The 23,068-nt window shown below is 35.6% G+C and overlaps 1 protein-coding gene across 1 annotated transcript in view; it reads right to left on the reverse strand.

The window, feature by feature from the left end:
- LOC138310897 (alsin-like) overlaps positions 1–23,068 on the reverse strand; it is a 46,211-nt gene that overhangs the window by 8,019 nt on the left and 15,124 nt on the right. The window contains exons 15-29 of the mRNA XM_069252223.1: positions 22,620–22,748; positions 20,741–20,814; positions 20,268–20,334; positions 19,732–19,925; positions 18,732–18,797; positions 18,451–18,546; positions 8,105–8,271; positions 7,029–7,138; positions 6,200–6,277; positions 5,748–5,893; positions 4,227–4,400; positions 2,422–2,542; positions 1,765–1,922; positions 1,046–1,117; positions 171–347 (exon numbers count right to left, since the gene is read on the reverse strand). Coding sequence (XP_069108324.1) covers positions 171–347; positions 1,046–1,117; positions 1,765–1,922; positions 2,422–2,542; positions 4,227–4,400; positions 5,748–5,893; positions 6,200–6,277; positions 7,029–7,138; positions 8,105–8,271; positions 18,451–18,546; positions 18,732–18,797; positions 19,732–19,925; positions 20,268–20,334; positions 20,741–20,814; positions 22,620–22,748 — 1,829 coding nt within the window. The remainder of the gene's footprint in view (positions 1–170; positions 348–1,045; positions 1,118–1,764; positions 1,923–2,421; positions 2,543–4,226; positions 4,401–5,747; positions 5,894–6,199; positions 6,278–7,028; positions 7,139–8,104; positions 8,272–18,450; positions 18,547–18,731; positions 18,798–19,731; positions 19,926–20,267; positions 20,335–20,740; positions 20,815–22,619; positions 22,749–23,068) is intronic.

Below are 23,068 nucleotides of genomic sequence, written 5' to 3' on the forward strand. Positions count from 1 at the left end.
GGACTGATTGTGCATTGCATGCATATTATTTTTTTGTGTTAATTAGATATATATACATGATTAAACATCAATTAATTATTGTTCAATTGATGAGTATCGTTTATGCTCTGTTGGTGGTGGAGCATCTTTAATTAATCCTGATTTTCTGTCAGAAAAGCAATTAGACGTACTGATCAATGCCTAAATAAGCCATCAGTGCCATATCCCCCTGTCTGTTCAGCTTCTGGACCCTCTCCCAATATCGCTCATCCTCCTTGTCATTATAGAGGGCATACAGGTCAAATAAAGGGGGATAAATCTTGGGCAGCAGCAAAGGCTGTAGCAGACTTCCAGCAGTCACAACCTCTCTGAAAATAGAAATTCAAATGATTTTTTTTTATCAAATAAAAAGATAGAATATTTATAAGCTAAAACTGCTATCATCAACTTTTATCATTCATTTTTAATGTTGGGTGTACAAATTTTATGTCATCTATCAGATAAATACAAATAATTCAAAAATTCCTCCATTTATTACTTTTACCAGAAACATATTACCTTGTACCAAATGATTTCTTTAAGAGAAATCTGAGACAATTGATAACATGTTAAGCAAAATCAACCCGGACTGTTAGAAATCTTCAAAATTTCAACCACCAGAAAATGTTACAGGAATTCTACACCTGTATTTGTTTCATTAATCAGTTTTATTTCATAGATAAAAGTACTGTCAACAAACTTTCTTTTGAGTGCAATTTAATTTTGAGACCCAATTAAATTTTTGAAAGTTTAACTCTGTGAATAAATATCTACTCCTTTTATATTGATAAGAATTTCCATTAGATGTTTTATTCTGTGAATGTTACTCCTTGTGAACTTATTTTGAAATGAAAATTGTGAAAATTAATAGCTGCGAAAGAAAGTTGGTTTTCAGAGCACTATTTCCCTTAGTCCTATAAACATTTGACTATATACAGAACATCTTAGTGTACAACATACATTTGTTCATCCCCATCCAGTAGTCCACTATCCACTGACTCTGTATCACTGCGCGGAGAATCTTTACGTCGCGAAGAACACTTCCTCTGACACAATCTGTAGTGGTCCTCCATTCACTGGCAGGTCAGGAAATAAAATTCTGTGCAATTCACAAAAATGTAATGTTATCAATAAAAAGATATCTAGTGGTACTTACATTGAAATGGAAATCTTTCTTACATGAAGCAAGAGAAACATGCAGATTGTGATTCATCAACAAAAGTATCAGGTCAAAGGTTCCATAGTAAAACCATGATGGTGTTCATCTGCAATCAATTCCATTTTTAAAATTAAAGTAGAAATGTTTAAATAGCCCCATATCCATTAAAAGTAGGAAGTGGGGGTGGGGTGGGGTTAATAGTTTAACTTCCTATTAACAGCCAGGGTAATGTAAGGATGTGCTAGGTTTGTTGAAGGAGGAAAGCTGGAGTACCCAAAGAAAAACCACCGACCAGCGGTCATAACCTGGCAACTGCCCCACATGGGATTCAAACTCATGACCCAGAGGTGGAGGGCTTGTGATAATACGTTGAGACATCTTATTAACAAACACTCGACCACCGTAGCCCCAAGTAGCTAAGATGGGACGTACAAGACAGAACTACACAGGAGCAACAATATATATCCTCCTCCCATAGCCATCATAAGCTCCAAAAGTCTTACTTATTAAATATATTCAGTATCTAATTCCAATCCAAGCCAAGATTGAAATTTCTCATAATTTACAGTAATTAAAATTGTAAATACCTGACAATCTTGAACAGCCTTTTGATGAATGATCTGACCTCCTGTACAGCATGAGTGAGAAGTCTGGGGTGCGCCCCAACCCCGATGTATGCCGCACGAAACACGTCCACTAGTCCCTCCATTAATTGTCCCAGTGGGTGAAAGTTTGTGTCAAAGGCCTAAACAGTTTATTCATACATGTCTTCAAAATCCGCCTAAACAGTTTATACAGTCATATACATTTTATGTGGTCAAAATCTGCCGAAACCGTTTATACATACATGTAGTAAAAACCAATACCCTGATGTACAGGAAAAACTATTTCACATACATTTATTTTACCATTATCATTACTAAATATAAAAGATCATTATCGACATTTCGAAGACTAGTACTACTAGCACGATGTGTCCATTTAATGTACAAACCATTTTAAAAATGAAAGTCAAAGATTTATGCGCTATTATTAATTTTGGCACTGCTGAAGTTTACAAAACTATATGCTGTAATATTGTAATTGGGCAAAAATGTCTCAATCTTGCTAATTTTCACCTTATACTTGGTCATGTAAGTGTAAGAGTCTATAGTGTCCCTGATTTAATACTGGTTCACTATGGCATACAGTGTATTAGCTAAAGACTAACTTTGACCTGTGAGTATGTGATCGACAATCTTTACCTTGTGGAGGTAGACTTTGATCTGTGAGTAGACTTCTACGGTCATCTTTCCAGTATTAAAAGGAGGGATTTTCTCCAGATCTTCTAACTGCTCCATCTTTGTCCCTCGTCGAAGTGTTCCCCTACATATACCGTAAACCATTTTAATTTACTATAATTAATAATATTAATAATTTACTATAATTAATAATATTAATAATTTACTATAATAAATGATATTAATAATTTACTATAATTAATGATATTAATAAGTCTATCACTGACACTTTCACTGTACAGCACTTTACTTACATGGTGATATTTGTTAATTTTCATACACTGTATGTAAACTTCATTGCTGTCATAATTTAAAACTAGATCATTGAACATCATAAATATGTCAGTGATATTTTGTTGAACGATCAAGGTCATTTATCTAAACAAACTTAGTCATTGATCCTAGATGCTACAGGCCCAATATCAGGTCTAGTGTCTCTAGGCCTCTTAAATATTGACAAAACAAGGACATAGTCATTCAGATCCCCCGCCAATGGAGATATCAAAGCTGAAGTAAGTTTGATTGTGGAGACTTATGTGTATGAAAAAAAACCCAGGAAAAAGGAAGTTGAGCTAAAGAAAGATGGAGTATAATTCAAGTAGAGCGGGGCTGCAATTGTTGAATCAGGTATACAGCCTTGACATTTATATTAGACTATATACACAAAGATGGGTGGAGTTTTGCAAAGTAACATTTACCATTTACCATGATATTTTCAGCAATGTTTCCATGGTAACGGAAATAGTGCAAAAAATGAAAACCTAAAAATAGCAAAATGTACTGCTAGACCATAAAAAGAATGTGTCTATGAAGTTTCGTGGAAATATCTCTGCTGGTTTTAGAGTTATGCTCCAGAAATGAACCTGCTACAAAAATATGATATTTTCAGCAATGTTTCCATGGTTACAGAAAAAAGTACAAAAAGTGAAAACCTTACAATAGCAAAAGGCACTACTAGACGATAAGAACAATGTGTCTATGAAGATTCATGGAAATATCTCTGCTGGTTTTAGAGTTGTGCTCCGAAAAGGTTCTTACACAAAAATCTGCCATTTTCAGCAATGTTTCCATGGTTACAGAAAAAAGTACAAAAAGTGATAACCTTAAAATAGCAAAAGGCACTACTAGACCATAAGACCAATGTGTCTATGAAGTTTCGTGGAAATATCTCTTCTGGTTTTAGAGTTATGCTCCGGAAACGAACCTGGTACAAAAATATGATATTTTCAGCAATGTTTCCATGGTTACGGAAAAAATGCAAAAAATGAAAACCTAAAAATAGCAAAAGGCACTACTAGACCATAAGAACAATGTGTCTATGAAGTTTCATGGAAATATCTCTGCTAGTTTTAGAGTTGTGCTCCGGAAACCATTCGTACCGACGGACAGATGGACGGACGGACGGAACCCATTTGTATATCCCCCGCCAACTTCGTTGGGCGGGGTATAAAAATTCAAGCCTACTTGATTCCTGTAATTTTCAATGACGGTCAAGGTCATGCATAGCCCTTCATCCCAGTATGTCATTGACCAAATATCAGGTGTATAGGTCTCTTATAGCAACTTTATTGACAAGAACTTGTTTTAATATTTTAGCCTATTTGACCCCTGTGACATTAAATGATGGCTAAGGTCATTCATTTGAACATTTTAGCCTATTAAGACCCATGTTACCTTGAATGAATACCCCCCTAACAAAATGAATGTACATAATGATTAAACTCTTGATAACGTGTGAAAGACATATCAAGCCTTTTTGTGATCCACACCTTTGTTTAGCCTCCCAAAGAGATTCTCGACCTCTCGTTACCATGACAGCCACTGCCTCCCAGGCCTTGGCAGTGTCAGGCTTTCCACGACCTTTGAACCCGAGGATAGTAGAACAGTGGTGAAACATGTCGGACCAACGTTTGTCTGGAGGTACGCAGAGCTTTGTAAAATTGCTACAAAACAAATACCATAGAATACTTTTAAAAGACAATGACACTTTGGAAAATAAAAAGGGAATTTTGAATTTTTACACTTTCCATTATTTTTTCAAATGGTTGAAAGAAATACTTTAACACAAAAACTAGAACACTGACACGTCAGAAAGGGCCCCGCTATGTGTCTGACGTGCTTAAGTGGAAAAGTAGTATTTTGACAACGAATTCTTCCGTGTTAGCTATATGTTGCTAATAAATAATTAATGTCAACATTAATTGGGAAACCGATGATGGTACATTATTATAATTCTTTGGAAAAAGTCTTCCAAGTATTTAACTTGAATCCTGATTCCAAGCTAACATTACATTAAGAGCATACAATTAACTCAAATACCCCTTTTAAACAAGGTAAACCTCATAGTTTGCTGAAGAAACACATAACAAATGTGAAAGGAAGGGAATAAAGGTCTTGCTCAAATATTTTAATCATGTAAAAGTGCATTAAGCAGTCAAAACTTTGGTGAGTTGACTTCTTGTTTAATTCTGAACAACTCTGCTTCATTATAAATGTTGTAGCAAAATGTTCATGAGAAAATAATTTTTTTAAATTTGACCTTGACCTTTGACTTAGTAACCTTGGCCCATGACCTTACCTTTGGACAGTCAACTCCTTGTTTAATTCTGAACAACTTTGCATCATAATGTTATAACAAAATGTTTATCAGTTAAGAGCAACAACATTGTGATTTTTTTAAATGTTAAAATCCAAGATGGCCGATTTTTTAATTTAATTTCAGCCTGAAAAATTACCAAGCAGATCTAGGATGGATGGGGAATCATCATGTAAAATATGGGGAAAATACTCCACTCCCTTCCATCATTAATGTGCAAAAGAAAAAAAACGGACAGACGGACGGACGGACAGACAGACAGACAGACAGACAGACAGACAGACAGACAGACGGACGGACGGACGGACGGACGGACGGACGGACGGACGGACAACCTGATTACTATAGGGCACCCGCATCTCGATGCGGGGCCCTAATTACTGACAATTCAGTAAATGTTAAATAAGTAGTACCATATGTATACATGCCATATCAGTCAACAGTCAAAACTTTTTTCTTAAAGGTGTTCAGACCAACCTGATAGACTATTTGCCAGGCTAGAGGCCATTGGACACAGGTTATAGGGTTGAGGCCGAGGTCTATGATTTTTTAAGATTTTTATATCATTACAAATTTTTTTAGTAATTGCACGAGTCAGATAACACTTAGCTATAGCTGCTATGGATATTTCATTAGATTTAATAATTTATGCTTGCTGCATTTTCTTTCTGACTCTACTGATTGGTTATTTTACCTGGAGCTAAGACCAACATTGTGTGTTGATCTGCGTTCATCAGGTGACACCGTTTTATGGAATGTTCCATTTATCTTTAGTCCTTCATTCCAACTTCCGTTAAATGTTCCGTCAATCTTGTCTCCCGTTGGTAAGGTCAGTACACCCTACAACGCAAAAACATGTAATCCATATATGGTCATATATTAAAATAAAAGTAAAAAGATATTCCTGTATTTTCTTATATGTTTTGTGATTTCTAGTAGTATTATCCATTCTGCCTTAGTTGCTTTAATTTAACAGAGTTCTCTGACCTTAAAAACAGTAATGGTGACATTCTCTTATATGCAACAAAAGCATCAACTGGATTTCTCCAAAGATAATATTGTGCTTGAAAATCAATGGTGTCACAATCATTACCTACCAACAGGGGCAGACAACTCTGTAATATACACATGACTTTTGTTTAATACCTTTCCCTGCAGTTGTGTGATGCCTGAGAATTCACCTTCATAGCAACTGTTGTCATCTGTCAACATTAGACCAAAGCCCTGGAAAGAAAGAAAAAGAAAACAATTTTTATTGTTTTCTTTTTAAATGCAATATTGTAATAGATTTAATATGTATCCGCAGTTTCAAGTCAATAAAATTTCTGAAAAAATGTACTTGTATGAACAATAACATTAAAAATATAAGCAGCTAAAAATGTCCAGTATGTTTGTTTTTACAAATTATGTGTAAAGATAAGATTACATACACTGTACTGAGAAATTATCAGCATGATATTTATAAATTAATCATGATTATTGCAGTGGGAATAATTCTTGTATAACATGATACCCATTAACGTTTGTGCGGGATTAGTATCTCCAGTGGTGGTTGTGGTGATGGAAGGGTAAATATTTGTAATCTTCCCGATGAAATGAAGTTAGGGTAGGATATCATCTTTTGACATCATTCCATCACCAAAGTAAACAATAGTCCCACACAAACGTTATTGGGTATCACATGGTAATTACAAAACAGGTTAATTACAAAACATTCTGTGAATTTCTCCAACTATTCCCATGAGGTTTTTTTTCATGTGAAATTTAAGGTTTTTAATTCATAAAAATACATCAAACTCAAGTCAATAGATCAAATTCTTTCTCCAACTCCTGACCTTTTTGCTTTCCACGTAAAATTACCTGAATTTGATCTGAATTTATTTACAGTAAGTTTGTTTGAATGTGTAGATTAAATGATTCATCAACTGGAATTCATCTTATCCCATTATCTAAGAAGTTAACATTCCAAACTTACAGTCATCTTTCCTGCAGTGAAGTTTCCCTCAAAGTACATGCCGTCAAGAGTAACAACAATACCGTTTCCATGACGATTGCCATCATTCCACATCCCCATGTATTTCTCTCCTGTTTAATTTAAGATCATATAACTGCAGATTGAAGTTTAATGAAAAATTGATTTGCTCCAAGGAATTTTAAAAAATATTCAATCTGCAATTTTATCAATTTGTTCATTAAAGGTGTGTCAATTAATAAACATTTTGAACAGTTATACATTCCTCGAATGCTTATGTATTAAGCCCCATATCCACAAAATTGTCAGTATCCATGGTGTAGATGAAGCTCTAAGAAGAAGCTCTGAATTCCAATTTTTCAAATTTTCAAAATCAACAGACAGTGTTTAATTTTGCAAATTAATAATAAGGTTAAAAATATGCAAGACTAGAAACTCAATGTTATTTTTTCCTGTAAGAAGATTGGCTTCAGCCCAATCATATGAGGAAAAAACGGATATTCCCACATTAACACAAAAGTCGCTTTTAAAAAAACAAGAGGCCCAAGAGGCCTTGAGGGTCACCTGAGTGCTGATGCAGAAAGAGCATGGCAAAGTTGTTTCAAGTATGTAAAAAAAAAATTACGAATTAGGATAAACTTTAAAGTTGAACCTTCATATTAGAATTTGTATTTTTTGTTTTTCATTTTGATAGTTAGTGTATAATGTTACCAGACCTTATGCTTAAAGTGTATAATGTTACCAGACCTTATGCTTAAAATTCCAATTTGCTTTGCCAAAAACCAAACTAGATGTCAGTCAGTGTCAGTAGTTTCATAAATTTCTCTTATTAGTCTATGAAAATTATTTGGTTCCATCAAACCTGTGAATTCAGAAGATTTTTGCAATTTTAGCCATTTTGTGACCTAAAACTTGGATGGAATTATATTCTAGACAAACCAAATATAAGACACCTTTAAATAGAAAAAATTAAAGCAACATGTTTTAGAAAAATCCTTTAACCCTTAGTTACTTAAAACTCCTATGATACAGTCTTGACCTTAGATAGTTATCATGACCTTGAACTTTGACACACTTACCTTTGAGAACATCATCAATGACCCCATATCCTTGTTTCTGATCGACATTCCACTCCCCGATGTAAATACTGGCTGAGTTACTATTATGTCCCCCGTGACGATACGTGCCATGTCCGTGTCGCATTCCTTCCTTAAAATAGCCCTCATACATGTCTCCATTAGCATATCTACAATCACATATATACACGTCTCCCTTAGCATATCTACAATCACATATACACGTCTCCCTTAGCATATCTACAATCACATATACACGTCTCCCTTAGCATATCTACAATCACATATATACACGTCTCCCTTAGCATATCTACAATCACATATATACACGTCTCCCTTAGCATATCTACAATGACACATATATACACGTGTCCCTTAGCATATCTACAATCACATATATACACGTCTCCCTTAGCATATCTACAATCACATATATACACGTCTCCCTTAGCATATCTACAATCACATATATACACGTCTCCCTTAGCATATCTACAATCACATATACACGTCTCCCTTAGCATATCTACAATCACATATATACACGTCTCCCTTAGCATATCTACAATCACATATACACGTCTCCATTAGCATATCTACAATCACATATACACGTCTCCATTAGCATATCTACAATCACATATATACACGTCTCCCTTAGCATATCTACAATCACATATACACGTCTCCATTAGCATATCTACAATCACATATACACGTCTCCCTTAGCATATCTACAATCACATATACACGTCTCCCTTAGCATATCTACAATGACACATATACACGTCTCCCTTAGCATATCTACAATCACATATATACACGTCTCCCTTAGCATATCTACAATCACATATATACACGTCTCCCTTAGCATATCTACAATCACACATATACACGTCTCCCTTAGCATATCTACAATCACATATATACACGTCTCCCTTAGCATATCTACAATCACATATATACACGTCTCCCTTAGCATATCTACAATCACATATATACACGTCTCCCTTAGCATATCTACAATCACACATATACACGTCTCCCTTAGCATATCTACAATCACATATATACACGTCTCCCTTAGCATATCTACAATCACATATATACACGTCTCCCTTAGCATATCTACAATCACATATATACACGTCTCCCTTAGCATATCTACAATCATATATACACGTCTCCCTTAGCATATCTACAATCACATATATACACGTCTCCCTTAGCATATCTACAATCACATATACACGTCTCCATTAGCATATCTACAATCACATATATACACGTCTCCCTTAGCATATCTACAATCACATATATACACGTCTCCCTTAGCATATCTACAATCACATATATACACGTCTCCATTAGCATATCTACAATCACATATATACACGTCTCCATTAGCATATCTACAATCACATATATACACGTCTCCCTTAGCATATCTACAATCACATATATACACGTCTCCCTTAGCATATCTACAATCACATATATACACGTCTCCCTTAGCATATCTACAATCACATATATACACGTCTCCATTAGCATATCTACAATCACATATATACACGTCTCCCTTAGCATATCTACAATCACATATATACACGTCTCCATTAGCATATCTACAATCACATATATACACGTCTCCCTTAGCATATCTACAATCACATATACACGTCTCCATTAGCATATCTACAATCACATATACACGTCTCCCTTAGCATATCTACAATCACATATACACGTCTCCCTTAGCATATCTACAATCACATATATACACGTCTCCCTTAGCATATCTACAATCACATATATACACGTCTCCCTTAGCATATCTACAATCACATATATACACGTCTCCCTTAGCATATCTACAATCACATATATACACGTCTCCCTTAGCATATCTACAATCACATATATACACGTCTCCCTTAGCATATCTACAATCACATATATACACGTCTCCCTTAGCATATCTACAATCACATATATACACGTCTCCCTTAGCATATCTACAATCACACATATATGTACACGTCTCCCTTAGCATATCTACAATCACATATATACACGTCTCCCTTAGCATATCTACAATCACATATATACACGTCTCCCTTAGCATATCTACAATCACATATATACACGTCTCCCTTAGCATATCTACAATCACATATATACACGTCTCCCTTAGCATATCTACAATCACATATATACACGTCTCCCTTAGCATATCTACAATCACATATATACACGTCTCCCTTAGCATATCTACAATCACATATATACACGTCTCCCTTAGCATATCTACAATACACATATACACGTCTCCCTTAGCATATCTACAATGACACATATACACGTCTCCCTTAGCATATCTACAATCACATATACACGTCTCCCTTAGCATATCTACAATGACACATATACACGTCTCCCTTAGCATATCTACAATCACATATACACGTCTCCCTTAGCATATCTACAATGACACATATACACGTCTCCCTTAGCATATCTACAATCACATATATACACGTCTCCCTTAGCATATCTACAATGACACATATATACACGTCTCCCTTAGCATATCTACAATCACATATATACACGTCTCCCTTAGCATATCTACAATCACATATATACACGTCTCCCTCTACAATTAGTCATATCTACAATCACACATATACACGTCTCCCTTAGCATATCTACAATCACATATATACACGTCTCCCTTAGCATATCTACAATCACATATATACACGTCTCCCTTAGCATATCTACAATCACATATATACACGTCTCCCTTAGCATATCTACAATCACATATATACACGTCTCCATTAGCATATCTACAATCACATATATACACGTCTCCCTTAGCATATCTACAATCACATATATACACGTCTCCATTAGCATATCTACAATCACATATACACGTCTCCATTAGCATATCTACAATCACATATATACACGTCTCCATTAGCATATCTACAATCACATATATACACGTCTCCCTTAGCATATCTACAATCACACATATACACGTCTCCCTTAGCATATCTACAATCACATATATACACGTCTCCATTAGCATATCTACAATCACATATATACACGTCTCCCTTAGCATATCTACAATCACATATATACACGTCTCCATTAGCATATCTACAATCACATATATACACGTCTCCATTAGCATATCTACAATCACATATATATACACGTCTCCATTAGCATATCTACAATCACATATATACACGTCTCCATTAGCATATCTACAATCACATATATACACGTCTCCATTAGCATATCTACAATCACATATATACACGTCTCCCTTAGCATATCTACAATCACACATATACACGTCTCCATTAGCATATCTACAATCACATATATACACGTCTCCATTAGCATATCTACAATCACATATATACACGTCTCCATTAGCATATCTACAATCACATATATACATGTCTCCCTTAGCATATCTACAATCACATATATACACGTCTCCATTAGCATATCTACAATCACATATATACATGTCTCCCTTAGCATATCTACAATCACATATATACACGTCTCCCTTAGCATATCTACAATCACATATATACACGTCTCCCTTAGCATATCTACAATCACATATATACACGTCTCCATTAGCATATCTACAATCACATATATACACGTCTCCCTTAGCATATCTACAATCACATATATACACGTCTCCCTTAGCATATCTACAATCACATATATACACGTCTCCCTTAGCATATCTACAATCACATATATACACGTCTCCCTTAGCATATCTACAATCACATATATACACGTCTCCCTTAGCATATCTACAATCACATATATACACGTCTCCATTAGCATATCTACAATCACATATATACACGTCTCCCTTAGCATATCTACAATGACACATATATACACGTCTCCCTTAGCATATCTACAATCACATATATACACGTCTCCCTTAGCATATCTACAATCACATATATACACGTCTCCCTTAGCATATCTACAATCACATATATACACGTCTCCATTAGCATATCTACAATCACATATATACACGTCTCCCTTAGCATATCTACAATCACATATATACACGTCTCCCTTAGCATATCTACAATCACATATATACACGTCTCCCATTAGCATATCTACAATCACATATATACACGTCTCCATTAGCATATCTACAATCACATATATACACGTCTCCCTTAGCATATCTACAATCACATATATACACGTCTCCCTTAGCATATCTACAATCACACATATACACGTCTCCATTAGCATATCTACAATCACATATATACACTTACATATCTACAATCACATATACACGTCTCCTTAGCATATCTACAATCACATATATACAGTCTCCTTACTATTATCACATATACACGTCTCCCTTAGCATATCTACAATCACATATATACACGTCTCCATTAGCATATCTACAATCACACATATACACGTCTCCCTTAGCATATCTACAATCACATATATACACGTCTCCATTAGCATATCTACAATCACATATATACACGTCTCCCTTAGCATATCTACAATCACATATATACACGTCTCCCTTAGCATATCTACAATCACATATATACACGTCTCCTTAGCATATCTACAATCACATATATACACGTCTCCCTTAGCATATCTACAATCACATATATACACGTCTCCCTTAGCATATCTACAATCACACATATACACGTCTCCCTTAGCATATCTACAATCACATATATACACGTCTCCCTTAGCATATCTACAATCACACATATACACGTCTCCATTAGCATATCTACAATCACATATATACACGTCTCCCTTAGCATATCTACAATCACATATATACACGTCTCCCTTAGCATATCTACAATCACATATATACACGTCTCCATTAGCATATCTACAATCACATATATACACGTCTCCCTTAGCATATCTACAATCACATATATACACGTCTCCCTTAGCATATCTATACATATATACACGTCTCCCTTAGCATATCTACAATCACATATATACACGTCTCCCTTAGCATATCTACAATCATATATACACGTCTCCCATTAGCATATCTACAATCACATATATACACGTCTCCCTTAGCATATCTACAATCACATATATACACGTCTCCCTTAGCATATCTACAATCACATATATACACGTCTCCTTAGCATATCTACAATACAATCACATATATACACGTCTCCCTTAGCATATCTACAATCACATATACACGTCTCCATTAGCATATCTACAATCACATATATACACGTCTCCCTTAGCATATCTACAATCACATATATACACGTCTCCCTTAGCATATCTACAATCACATATATACACGTCTCCATTAGCATATCTACAATCAATATATATACACGTCTCCCTTAGCATATCTACAATCACATATATACACGTCTCCCTTAGCATATCTACAATCACATATATACACGTCTCCCTTAGCATATCTACAATCACATATATACACGTCTCCATTAGCATATCTACAATCACATATATACACGTCTCCCTTAGCATATCTACAATCACATATATACACGTCTCCCTTAGCATATCTACAATCACATATATACACGTCTCCCTTAGCATATCTACAAACATATCACTCTCTACATATCTCAAATACTATACACGTCTCCCTTAGCATATCTACAATCACATATATACACGTCTCCCTTAGCATATCTACAATCACATATATACACGTCTCCCTTAGCATATCTACAATCACATATATACACGTCTCCATTAGCATATCTACAATCACATATATACACGTCTCCCTTAGCATATCTACAATCACATATATACACGTCTCCATTAGCATATCTACAATCATATATACACGTCTCCCTTAGCATATCTACAATCACATATATACACGTCTCCTTAGCATATCTACAATCACATAATACACGTCTCCTTAGCATATCTACAATCACATATATACACGTCTCCCTTAGCATATCTACAATCACACATATACACGTCTCCCTTAGCATATCTACAATCACACATATACACGTCTCCCTTAGCATATCTACAATCACATATATACACGTCTCCCTTAGCATATCTACAATCACATATACACGTCTCCCTTAGCATATCTACAATCACATATATACACGTCTCCCTTAGCATATCTACAATCACATATATACACGTCTCCCTTAGCATATCTACAATCACATATATACACGTCTCCCTTAGCATATCTACAATCACATATATACACGTCTCCATTAGCATATCTACAATCACATATATACACGTCTCCATTAGCATATACACTACAATCACATATATACACACGTCTCCATTAGCATATCTACAATCACATATATACACGTCTCCATTAGCATATCTACAATCACATATATACACGTCTCCCTTAGCATATCTACAATCACATATCTACAATCACAATCACATATACACGTCTCCCTTAGCATATCTACAATCACATATATACACGTCTCCCTTAGCATATCTACAATCACATATATACACGTCTCCATTAGCATATCTACAATCACATATATACACGTCTCCCTTAGCATATCTACAATCACATATATACACGTCTCCATTAGCATATCTACAATCACATATATACACGTCTCCCTTAGCATATCTACAATCACATATATACACGTCTCCCTTAGCATATCTACAATGACATATATACACGTCTCCCTTAGCATATCTACAATCACATATATACACGTCTCCCTTAGCATATCTACAATCACATATATACACGTCTCCCTTAGCATATCTACAATCACATATATACACGTCTCCCTTAGCATATCTACAATCACATATATACACGTCTCCCTTAGCATATCTACAATCACAATCACATATATACACGTCTCCCTTAACATATCTACAATCACATATATACACGTCTCCATTAGCATATCTACAATCACATATATACACGTCTCCCTTAACATATCTACAATCACATATATACACGTCTCCCTTAGCATATCTACAATCACATATATACACGTCTCCCTTAGCATATCTACAATCACATATATACACGTCTCCCTTAGCATATCTACAATCACATATATACACGTCTCCCTTAACATATCTACAATCACATATATACACGTCTCCCTTAGCATATCTACAATCACATATATACACGTCTCCCTTAGCATATCTACAATCACATATATACACGTCTCCCTTAGCATATCTACAATCACATATATACACGTCTCCATTAGCATATCTACAATCACATATATACACGTCTCCCTTAGCATATCTACAATCACATATATACACGTCTCCCTTAGCATATCTACAATCACATATATACACGTCTCCCTTAGCATATCTACAATCACATATATACACGTCTCCCTTAGCATATCTACAATCACATATATACACGTCTCCCTTAGCATATCTACAATCACATATATACACGTCTCCCTTAGCATATCTACAATCACATTATACACGTCTCCCTTAGCATATATACAATCACATATATACACGTCTCCCTTAGCATATCTACAATCACATATATACACGTCTCCCTTAGCATATCTACAATCACATATACACGTCTCCTTAGCATATCTACAATCACATATATACACGTCTCCATTAGCATATCTACAATCACATATATACACGTCTCCCTTAGCATATCTACAATCACATATATACACGTCTCCATTAGCATATCTACAATCACATATATACACGTCTCCATTAGCATATCTACAATCACATATATACACGTCTCCATTAGCATATCTACAATCACATATATACACTCTCCTTAGCATATCTACAATCACATATATACACGTCTCCCTTAGCATATCTACAATCACATATATACACGTCTCCATTAGCATATCTACAATCACATATATACACGTCTCCATTAGCATATCTACAATCACATATATATACACGTCTCCATTAGCATATCTACAATCACATATATACACGTCTCCCTTAGCATATCTACAATCACATATATACACGTCTCCCTTAGCATATCTACAATCACATATATACACGTCTCCCTTAGCATATCTACAATCACATATATACACGTCTCCCTTAGCATATCTACAATCACATATATACACGTCTCCCTTAGCATATCTACAATCACATATATACACGTCTCCATTAGCATATCTACAATCACATATATACACGTCTCCCTTAGCATATCTACAATCACATATATACACGTCTCCCTTAGCATATCTACAATCACATATATACACGTCTCCCTTAGCATATCTACAATCACATATATACACGTCTCCCTTAGCATATCTACAATCACATATATACACGTCTCCATTAGCATATCTACAATCACATATATACACGTCTCCCTTAGCATATCTACAATCACATATATACACGTCTCCCTTAGCATATCTACAATCACATATATACACGTCTCCCTTAGCATATCTACAATCACATATATACACGTCTCCCTTAGCATATCTACAATCACATATATACACGTCTCCATTAGCATATCTACAATCACATATATACACGTCTCCCTTAGCATATCTACAATCACACATATATACACGTCTCCCTTAGCATATCTACAATCACATATATACACGTCTCCCTTACATATCTACAATCACATATATACACGTCTCCCTTAGCATATCTACAATCACATATATACACGTCTCCCTTAACATATCTACAATCACATATATACACGTCTCCATTAGCATATCTACAATCACATATACACGTCTCCCTTAGCATATCTACAATCACATATATACACGTCTCCATTAACATATCTACAATCACATATATACACGTCTCCATTAGCATATCTACAATCACATATATACACGTCTCCCTTAGCATATCTACAATCACACATATACACGTCTCCATTAGCGTATCTACAATCACATTATTTTTCACCAATTATCAAAACATAACTTTTAAAGTGTTTTGTCATCTCTTTGACTTCTGAATTATTCCTTATCTAATAATTCAATTGTCAAATACTAGAAGACAACTATTTTTTTAATAAGTTAATAAATTATAAAAGATTTAGTGTAATTATGATTCATTTTATTTTGCTGTCTCTATGACCTCTTAGTTACTCAACACATAACAGATGGTCCGGAGGAGTAGGTGAGGGAGAGGCCACTGCACAGTGGCTGTAAATATATAATGAACTCTGATGAATTCAGCTTCACCAATGAAGTGGATCAAAAATGTTTTACTGTGGCTAGGTTTAGAAAGAAATGATTTATTACATTTTAGCATTATATTGAAAAGTCATAATGGAGTCATTTAAGGCCAGTCTCCTCTTTATGTATAGTACACACTTGAAGGAATAGAAGTGTTGATGACATGGAGTAATGAGATTTAACAGAATGGAGTGAAAAGGGAAGTAACTCAGAGGTAAATAGTTGATTTATTGAATATGGTACTTTCTCTCATACCAACTGATGTAATAACGTTTGTCTCGGGTAATACACTCATGTCGCCTGAGGCTGTATTACATGGCTACCCATGCAAAAAAGCCTTATGACATCACAGCTTTAACAAAAATACTATTTTCTTGGTACAATTTTAACATTTTTTTTTCCAGATACTAGGCTTGGTTTGGAAAAGATACCAGAAATGGGATTTGAGTTGAAAATATCACACAATTTTCATGAATTCAGAATTGAATTGCCTTTTTTTCCCAATTTATTTCAAAATGGTAGAATCATAGTAGTAAAATTGCAATAAACGTCGGGGTATGAGAGAAAAATTCTCTTTCATGATATATGGACATGAAGGATAGGGGTATTTTACTCTCGTAGAATATTCCTATCCTTCATTTAAGCATTGATGTTACTATCAGCAAATTCTCACAAAAGTTTGCAAACAAAATATATTTCATAACCCTGTGAAGTTAAAAAATAATTACATCAATGCTAATAATTAATTTTTCAGACTACTTGATAACATAAAGTACGTTAAAACGTATGATTCTTTTGATTTTCAAATGGATTTTTTTTTTCAAAATAAATATGCAATGTCAACGTCTCTATTGTGACGTCATGATTACATCAGATTTTCGCGCCATTCTCGGATTTTTCCTTCATAGTATATGAAGAAAAAGAATCTGCCAATCAGAGAGTCGGATTTAGTATGAAAACAAATGAAAATTAATTATATCCACATAATGAAAGAGTCTTATAATTATATACTACATGTCCTACCTGACTTTTCCTATCCCGTGTAGTCGTCCATCCCTCCAGTAACCTTCCTGACAACGTTCCTTACCATCGTCCTGGAGAATCAACAGTCGACCGTGTCTGAAAAACGATCCGTGTAAAAAACAACATGAAGAGGTTTAGAATATAAATCATAATCAAAGTAAACAAGAAATCCCAGAGGGATCTTGGTGCCCACCAAAGCATGATCTATGTTTTCATAATAGAATGAGGGATCTTTTCTTTGCTTTTCAAACTTCAACTATTGCGGCCTGTGATGTACATACCCATGCTGTTTGCCCTCCTTGAAGCTGCCTGTGTATTTCCTGCCATCACTCCATTTCATCTCCCCACTGAAAACCAGGGTATAGATGCTAACACGAGTGTTACAAAGACATTACAAGAAAATTCATGCCAAGCACTGTAAAGATATATATACCGATACCGTTGATCAAATAATAACATAACAAGAGGCGAATGGCCCTTAATAGTCATCTGACTATATAACACCTCAAAGAATATAGTAGTGGCAAACTATTAAGGCAATACAAATCTTGTCTGATTAATTTGACATTGAATGAATTAAGGTCAAGGTCATTCGTTTTAATGTACATGGTAGGCCTTCATCCGAACATGCTGCTATTTGACTCCTGTGACCTTGAATGGAGGTCAAGGTCATTCATTTCAACAAATTCTGTAGCCCTTTTCCCCACTATGGCATAGGCCCAATATCAGATCTTTAGGCCTCTTAGCTATACACAAGAAGGTGTTTAAAGATGTTTTTCTATTTGACCCCTGTGACCTTGTATGGTGGTCAAGGTCATTCATTTGAACAAACTTGAATATCTAGCCTGACTGCTTGTCACAGACCCATTTCAAGGCCTCTTGGTTATTGACAAGAAGTCGTCTAAAATTTTTAGCTTATTTGACCCCTGTGACATTAAATGAAGGTCATGATCATTAAAAGATTTAACAAACTTGGTAGGCCTTCAGCCTAGCATGCTGTAAACCAAATTCAGGACTCTGGGTCTCCTATACAGAAAAAGTAGTTTAAAGTGAAATGTTGATGTGGACACCACCCACAGCATAAGCTCACCTGCCCAAATGGCAGGAAATCTAAAATATCAAAAGTTACTGAAGCTTGATAGGAAAAAAATTGACTAAACTTTCCTTAAAATAATCTGTTCGTAAACTATATCTAAAATCATTTATATCAAAAGAGAGGAAACAGTCAATTTTGTGACAGATATTAGTTTCAGAATTAAAATTTAAGTTTTCAATACTTACTGTCCATGCACGAGACCGTTGAGAAATGTACCAGTGTAACAGGCATCCTTATAGATACTATGTTTATTAAACACGTAGGTAGCTTGTCTGACACCAGGGGGAGCCATGCGTTCCATACTCCCTCGTCTCGTTACTGACTTCTGACTCGTGATCACCTTGTTGATTGTCGAGTTAAGGGCCATAATCCACTCCGTCTACAAAGCCAGAAGAGTTATCTCACCTTTAGGATGTTTTTTTCTTCTTTTTTTGTGTGTGTTATAACAGTAGTAAATGATGTTGGTGTGTGCATGTTAATCAATGTTAAAATATTTACTTTATTTACGCTTTATAGATAATTACAATAATATTATTTAAACAATATTTTCAATTTTGAAATACTCTTAGCAAAATCTATACATTATCCTGCAGCAGTGAAAATTAAATTTAATTAATTTTTTTAATTAACTATGGTTAATGTGAAATTTTACCACTTGCCTGCCACCTCTGGGTGATGAAATAGACATGCCTTACTTTGTAAGAGAAGTATTTGTTTTTACCTTAATGGCAGTAGATGGTGCCAGGAGAAACAATTTATCTTCAGGAGCTGTGATGGTTATCAAGTGCCTAAAAATTACAAGTCATTCAAATATTTATAAATAAGGTATCTGAAACATTACATCATTATTAATTTGATCAAACATATAAAAGGATTGGACAAGGCTGATCATCGGTGATCAGGTAGCTGAATCGGCTGAAGATCTGGCTAGTAGTGGCAGGTTCCGTGCTCAAGCACGAGTCTGGCAGTTACACTTTCTCCTCTCATGATACAAACATCCCCCCCTCCCTTCCGGTACTTTTCTTATTCTCATTCTCCCATGATGGGTCATGTTGTGGTAACCTAACTCTACACTGTCTTTCTGGCAATTCTGAATAATCTTGTAGGTTTAGTTCCACTGGAAGAATCTTTATGAAACATAAATATATAGTTCAATGATTTGGTGAAGGGTGATGATATACTGATGATACTTACTGTTTTTTGTCAATGTCACTAGATGAAGCCTCCACCCACAGGGTCTCCAGTTTGTATACCTGGAAGCTTGAATACTGAAACAAACAATTCACTCTTAAATAAAGATACCAGTGCCATGTCTTGATGTTAAATCTGGGAGGGACCAGATAGAACAGGACAGACAATAGCAGCACTTACTCTGTCAAAATTAAAAACAAGAGGCCCATTGGGCCTGAATTGCTCACCTGTTTCAGGCTAAGAACGTAAGCTACCAACTTGAAGGCTTTAGAATTATACTTAATCTATTTTTTTTCTACTAACAGATAGATTTTAAAGAATTTGCTAATATTTCCTCTATTGGGCCCTGCCGCTCAGGCCCCTGGGGGGACAGGGTCACCGTTTATGCAAGATTGGTTCACACAAGGAAGCTTCAGACCAAATTAGAACTAAATCCCTTCATTGCTACAGAAGAAGGATTTTAAAGACTTTGCTATATTTCCCCTGGGCCCTGCCCTCCAGGCACCTCGGGGGACCAGACCCACCGTTTATGAAAAATTGGTTTCCCTCCACCCAAAGAAGCTTCAGACCAAATTAGAACTAAATCCCTTCATTGCTACAGAAGAAGGATTTTAAAGACTTTGCTATATTTCCCCTGGGCCCTGCCCTCCAGGCACCTCGGGGGACCAGACCCACCGTTTATGAAAAATTGGTTTCCCTCCACCCAAGGAAGCTTCAGACCAAATTAGACCTAAATCCCTTCATTGCTACAGAAGAAGTATTTTAAAGACTTTGCTATATTTCCCCTGAGTCCTGCCCTCCAGGCACCTGGGGGGAGCAGACCCACCGTTTATGAAAAATTGGTTTCCCTCCATCAAAGGAAGCTTCAGACCAAATAAGAACTAAATCCCTTCATTCCCACAGAAGAAGGATTTTAAAGACTTTGCTATATTTCCCCTATTGAGCCCCGCTTCTCAGGTCCCTGGGGAGCCAGGGTTACTGTTTACACAAGATTGGTTCCCCATCACACAAGGAAGTTTCAGACCAAATTAGAACTAAATCCCTTCATTGCTACAGAAAAAGAAGGATTTTGAAGAATTTGCTATATTTCCCCTATTGGGCCCCGCCCCTCAGGCCCCTGGGGAGGGGAGGGCAGGGTCACTATTTATACAAGATTGGTTTCTCTTCACCCAAGGAAGTTTCAGACTAAATTAGAACTAAATCCCTTCATTCCTACAGAGGATGAAGAATTTTAAAGAATTTGCTATATTTCTCCAATTGGGCCCCGTCCCTCAGGCCCCTGATGAGCCAGGGTCACCCTTTATACAAGATTGGTTCCCCTTCACCCAAGGAAGCTTCAGACCAAATTTGATGAAAATCAATTCAGCCGTTTATGACTAGTAGGGATTTTGTGAAAAATTGACAGACGACAGACTATGGACGCCGCACCATGGCATAAGCTCACCAGCCCTTTGGGCCAGGTGACCTAAAAAAATCTTCAATTACTAATTGTTTTATTTTTACATATTTGACCAATATGACCTTACATCAGTGTCAATCAAGCAAACAAACTTATAGTACTTCACACTACATGCTAATGTGTCTTAGTAATTTGGTTACTATTTGACCGCTGTGACTTTAAAAGTAGGGCAGCCCTTCATCTCAGCATACAGACACATTATCAACCCAACAGTTATACTTAAGGTTAGGCCTGATGCATTGACACTTTTTATCAACTAAGTTATGTTCATGTACACCTTAGAAGTGATATCTAGGAATACAAAATATCACTAGTTTAAACAGGGTCTAAAACCTTAAAGACACGCCTGCTTTGGTAGATGGAGGAAAGTAGCAAAGTACCCCAAATTCTTGGATTGTATTCCTAACAGTGTGGAGCACTTACCTGAGAATGAACAAACAAATCATTGAAGAGGATGAAATGATTGACAGAGAATCGCCCCGCCCCCTGGAGAGTTAGCGGGTGTGTCTTGCTGTCCCGCACCAGACGGCGACTGGGAATCTTCAGGGCATCCTTGTTAAAATAAAGTAAATAACTGTATTCAATTTAAAAAGCTTCCATTAGGCTTTTATCTTTTTACAAAATCTGAAGAAAATTATCGTTTTTAGCATCATTTTTTTGTTTGTTTGTTTGTGATAAGGAAAAACAAAAAGTGTTTGAGTCATGATTAAAGATTGTAATAACTAAATATTGTAAATATTAATGATTCTGCTTATTCAATCCTGGCCTTACCTTGGACTTAATCTTTTAAATGTTGGGAACAAATTGCATAAAAATCTAAATTTCAAACTATCATAAAGAATCATATCAATGAAATTCTGTGCATTTTCCCA

The sequence above is a fragment of the Argopecten irradians genome, chromosome 16, assembly GCF_041381155.1.
Source record: "Argopecten irradians isolate NY chromosome 16, Ai_NY, whole genome shotgun sequence".
Taxonomy (NCBI): domain Eukaryota; kingdom Metazoa; phylum Mollusca; class Bivalvia; order Pectinida; family Pectinidae; genus Argopecten; species Argopecten irradians.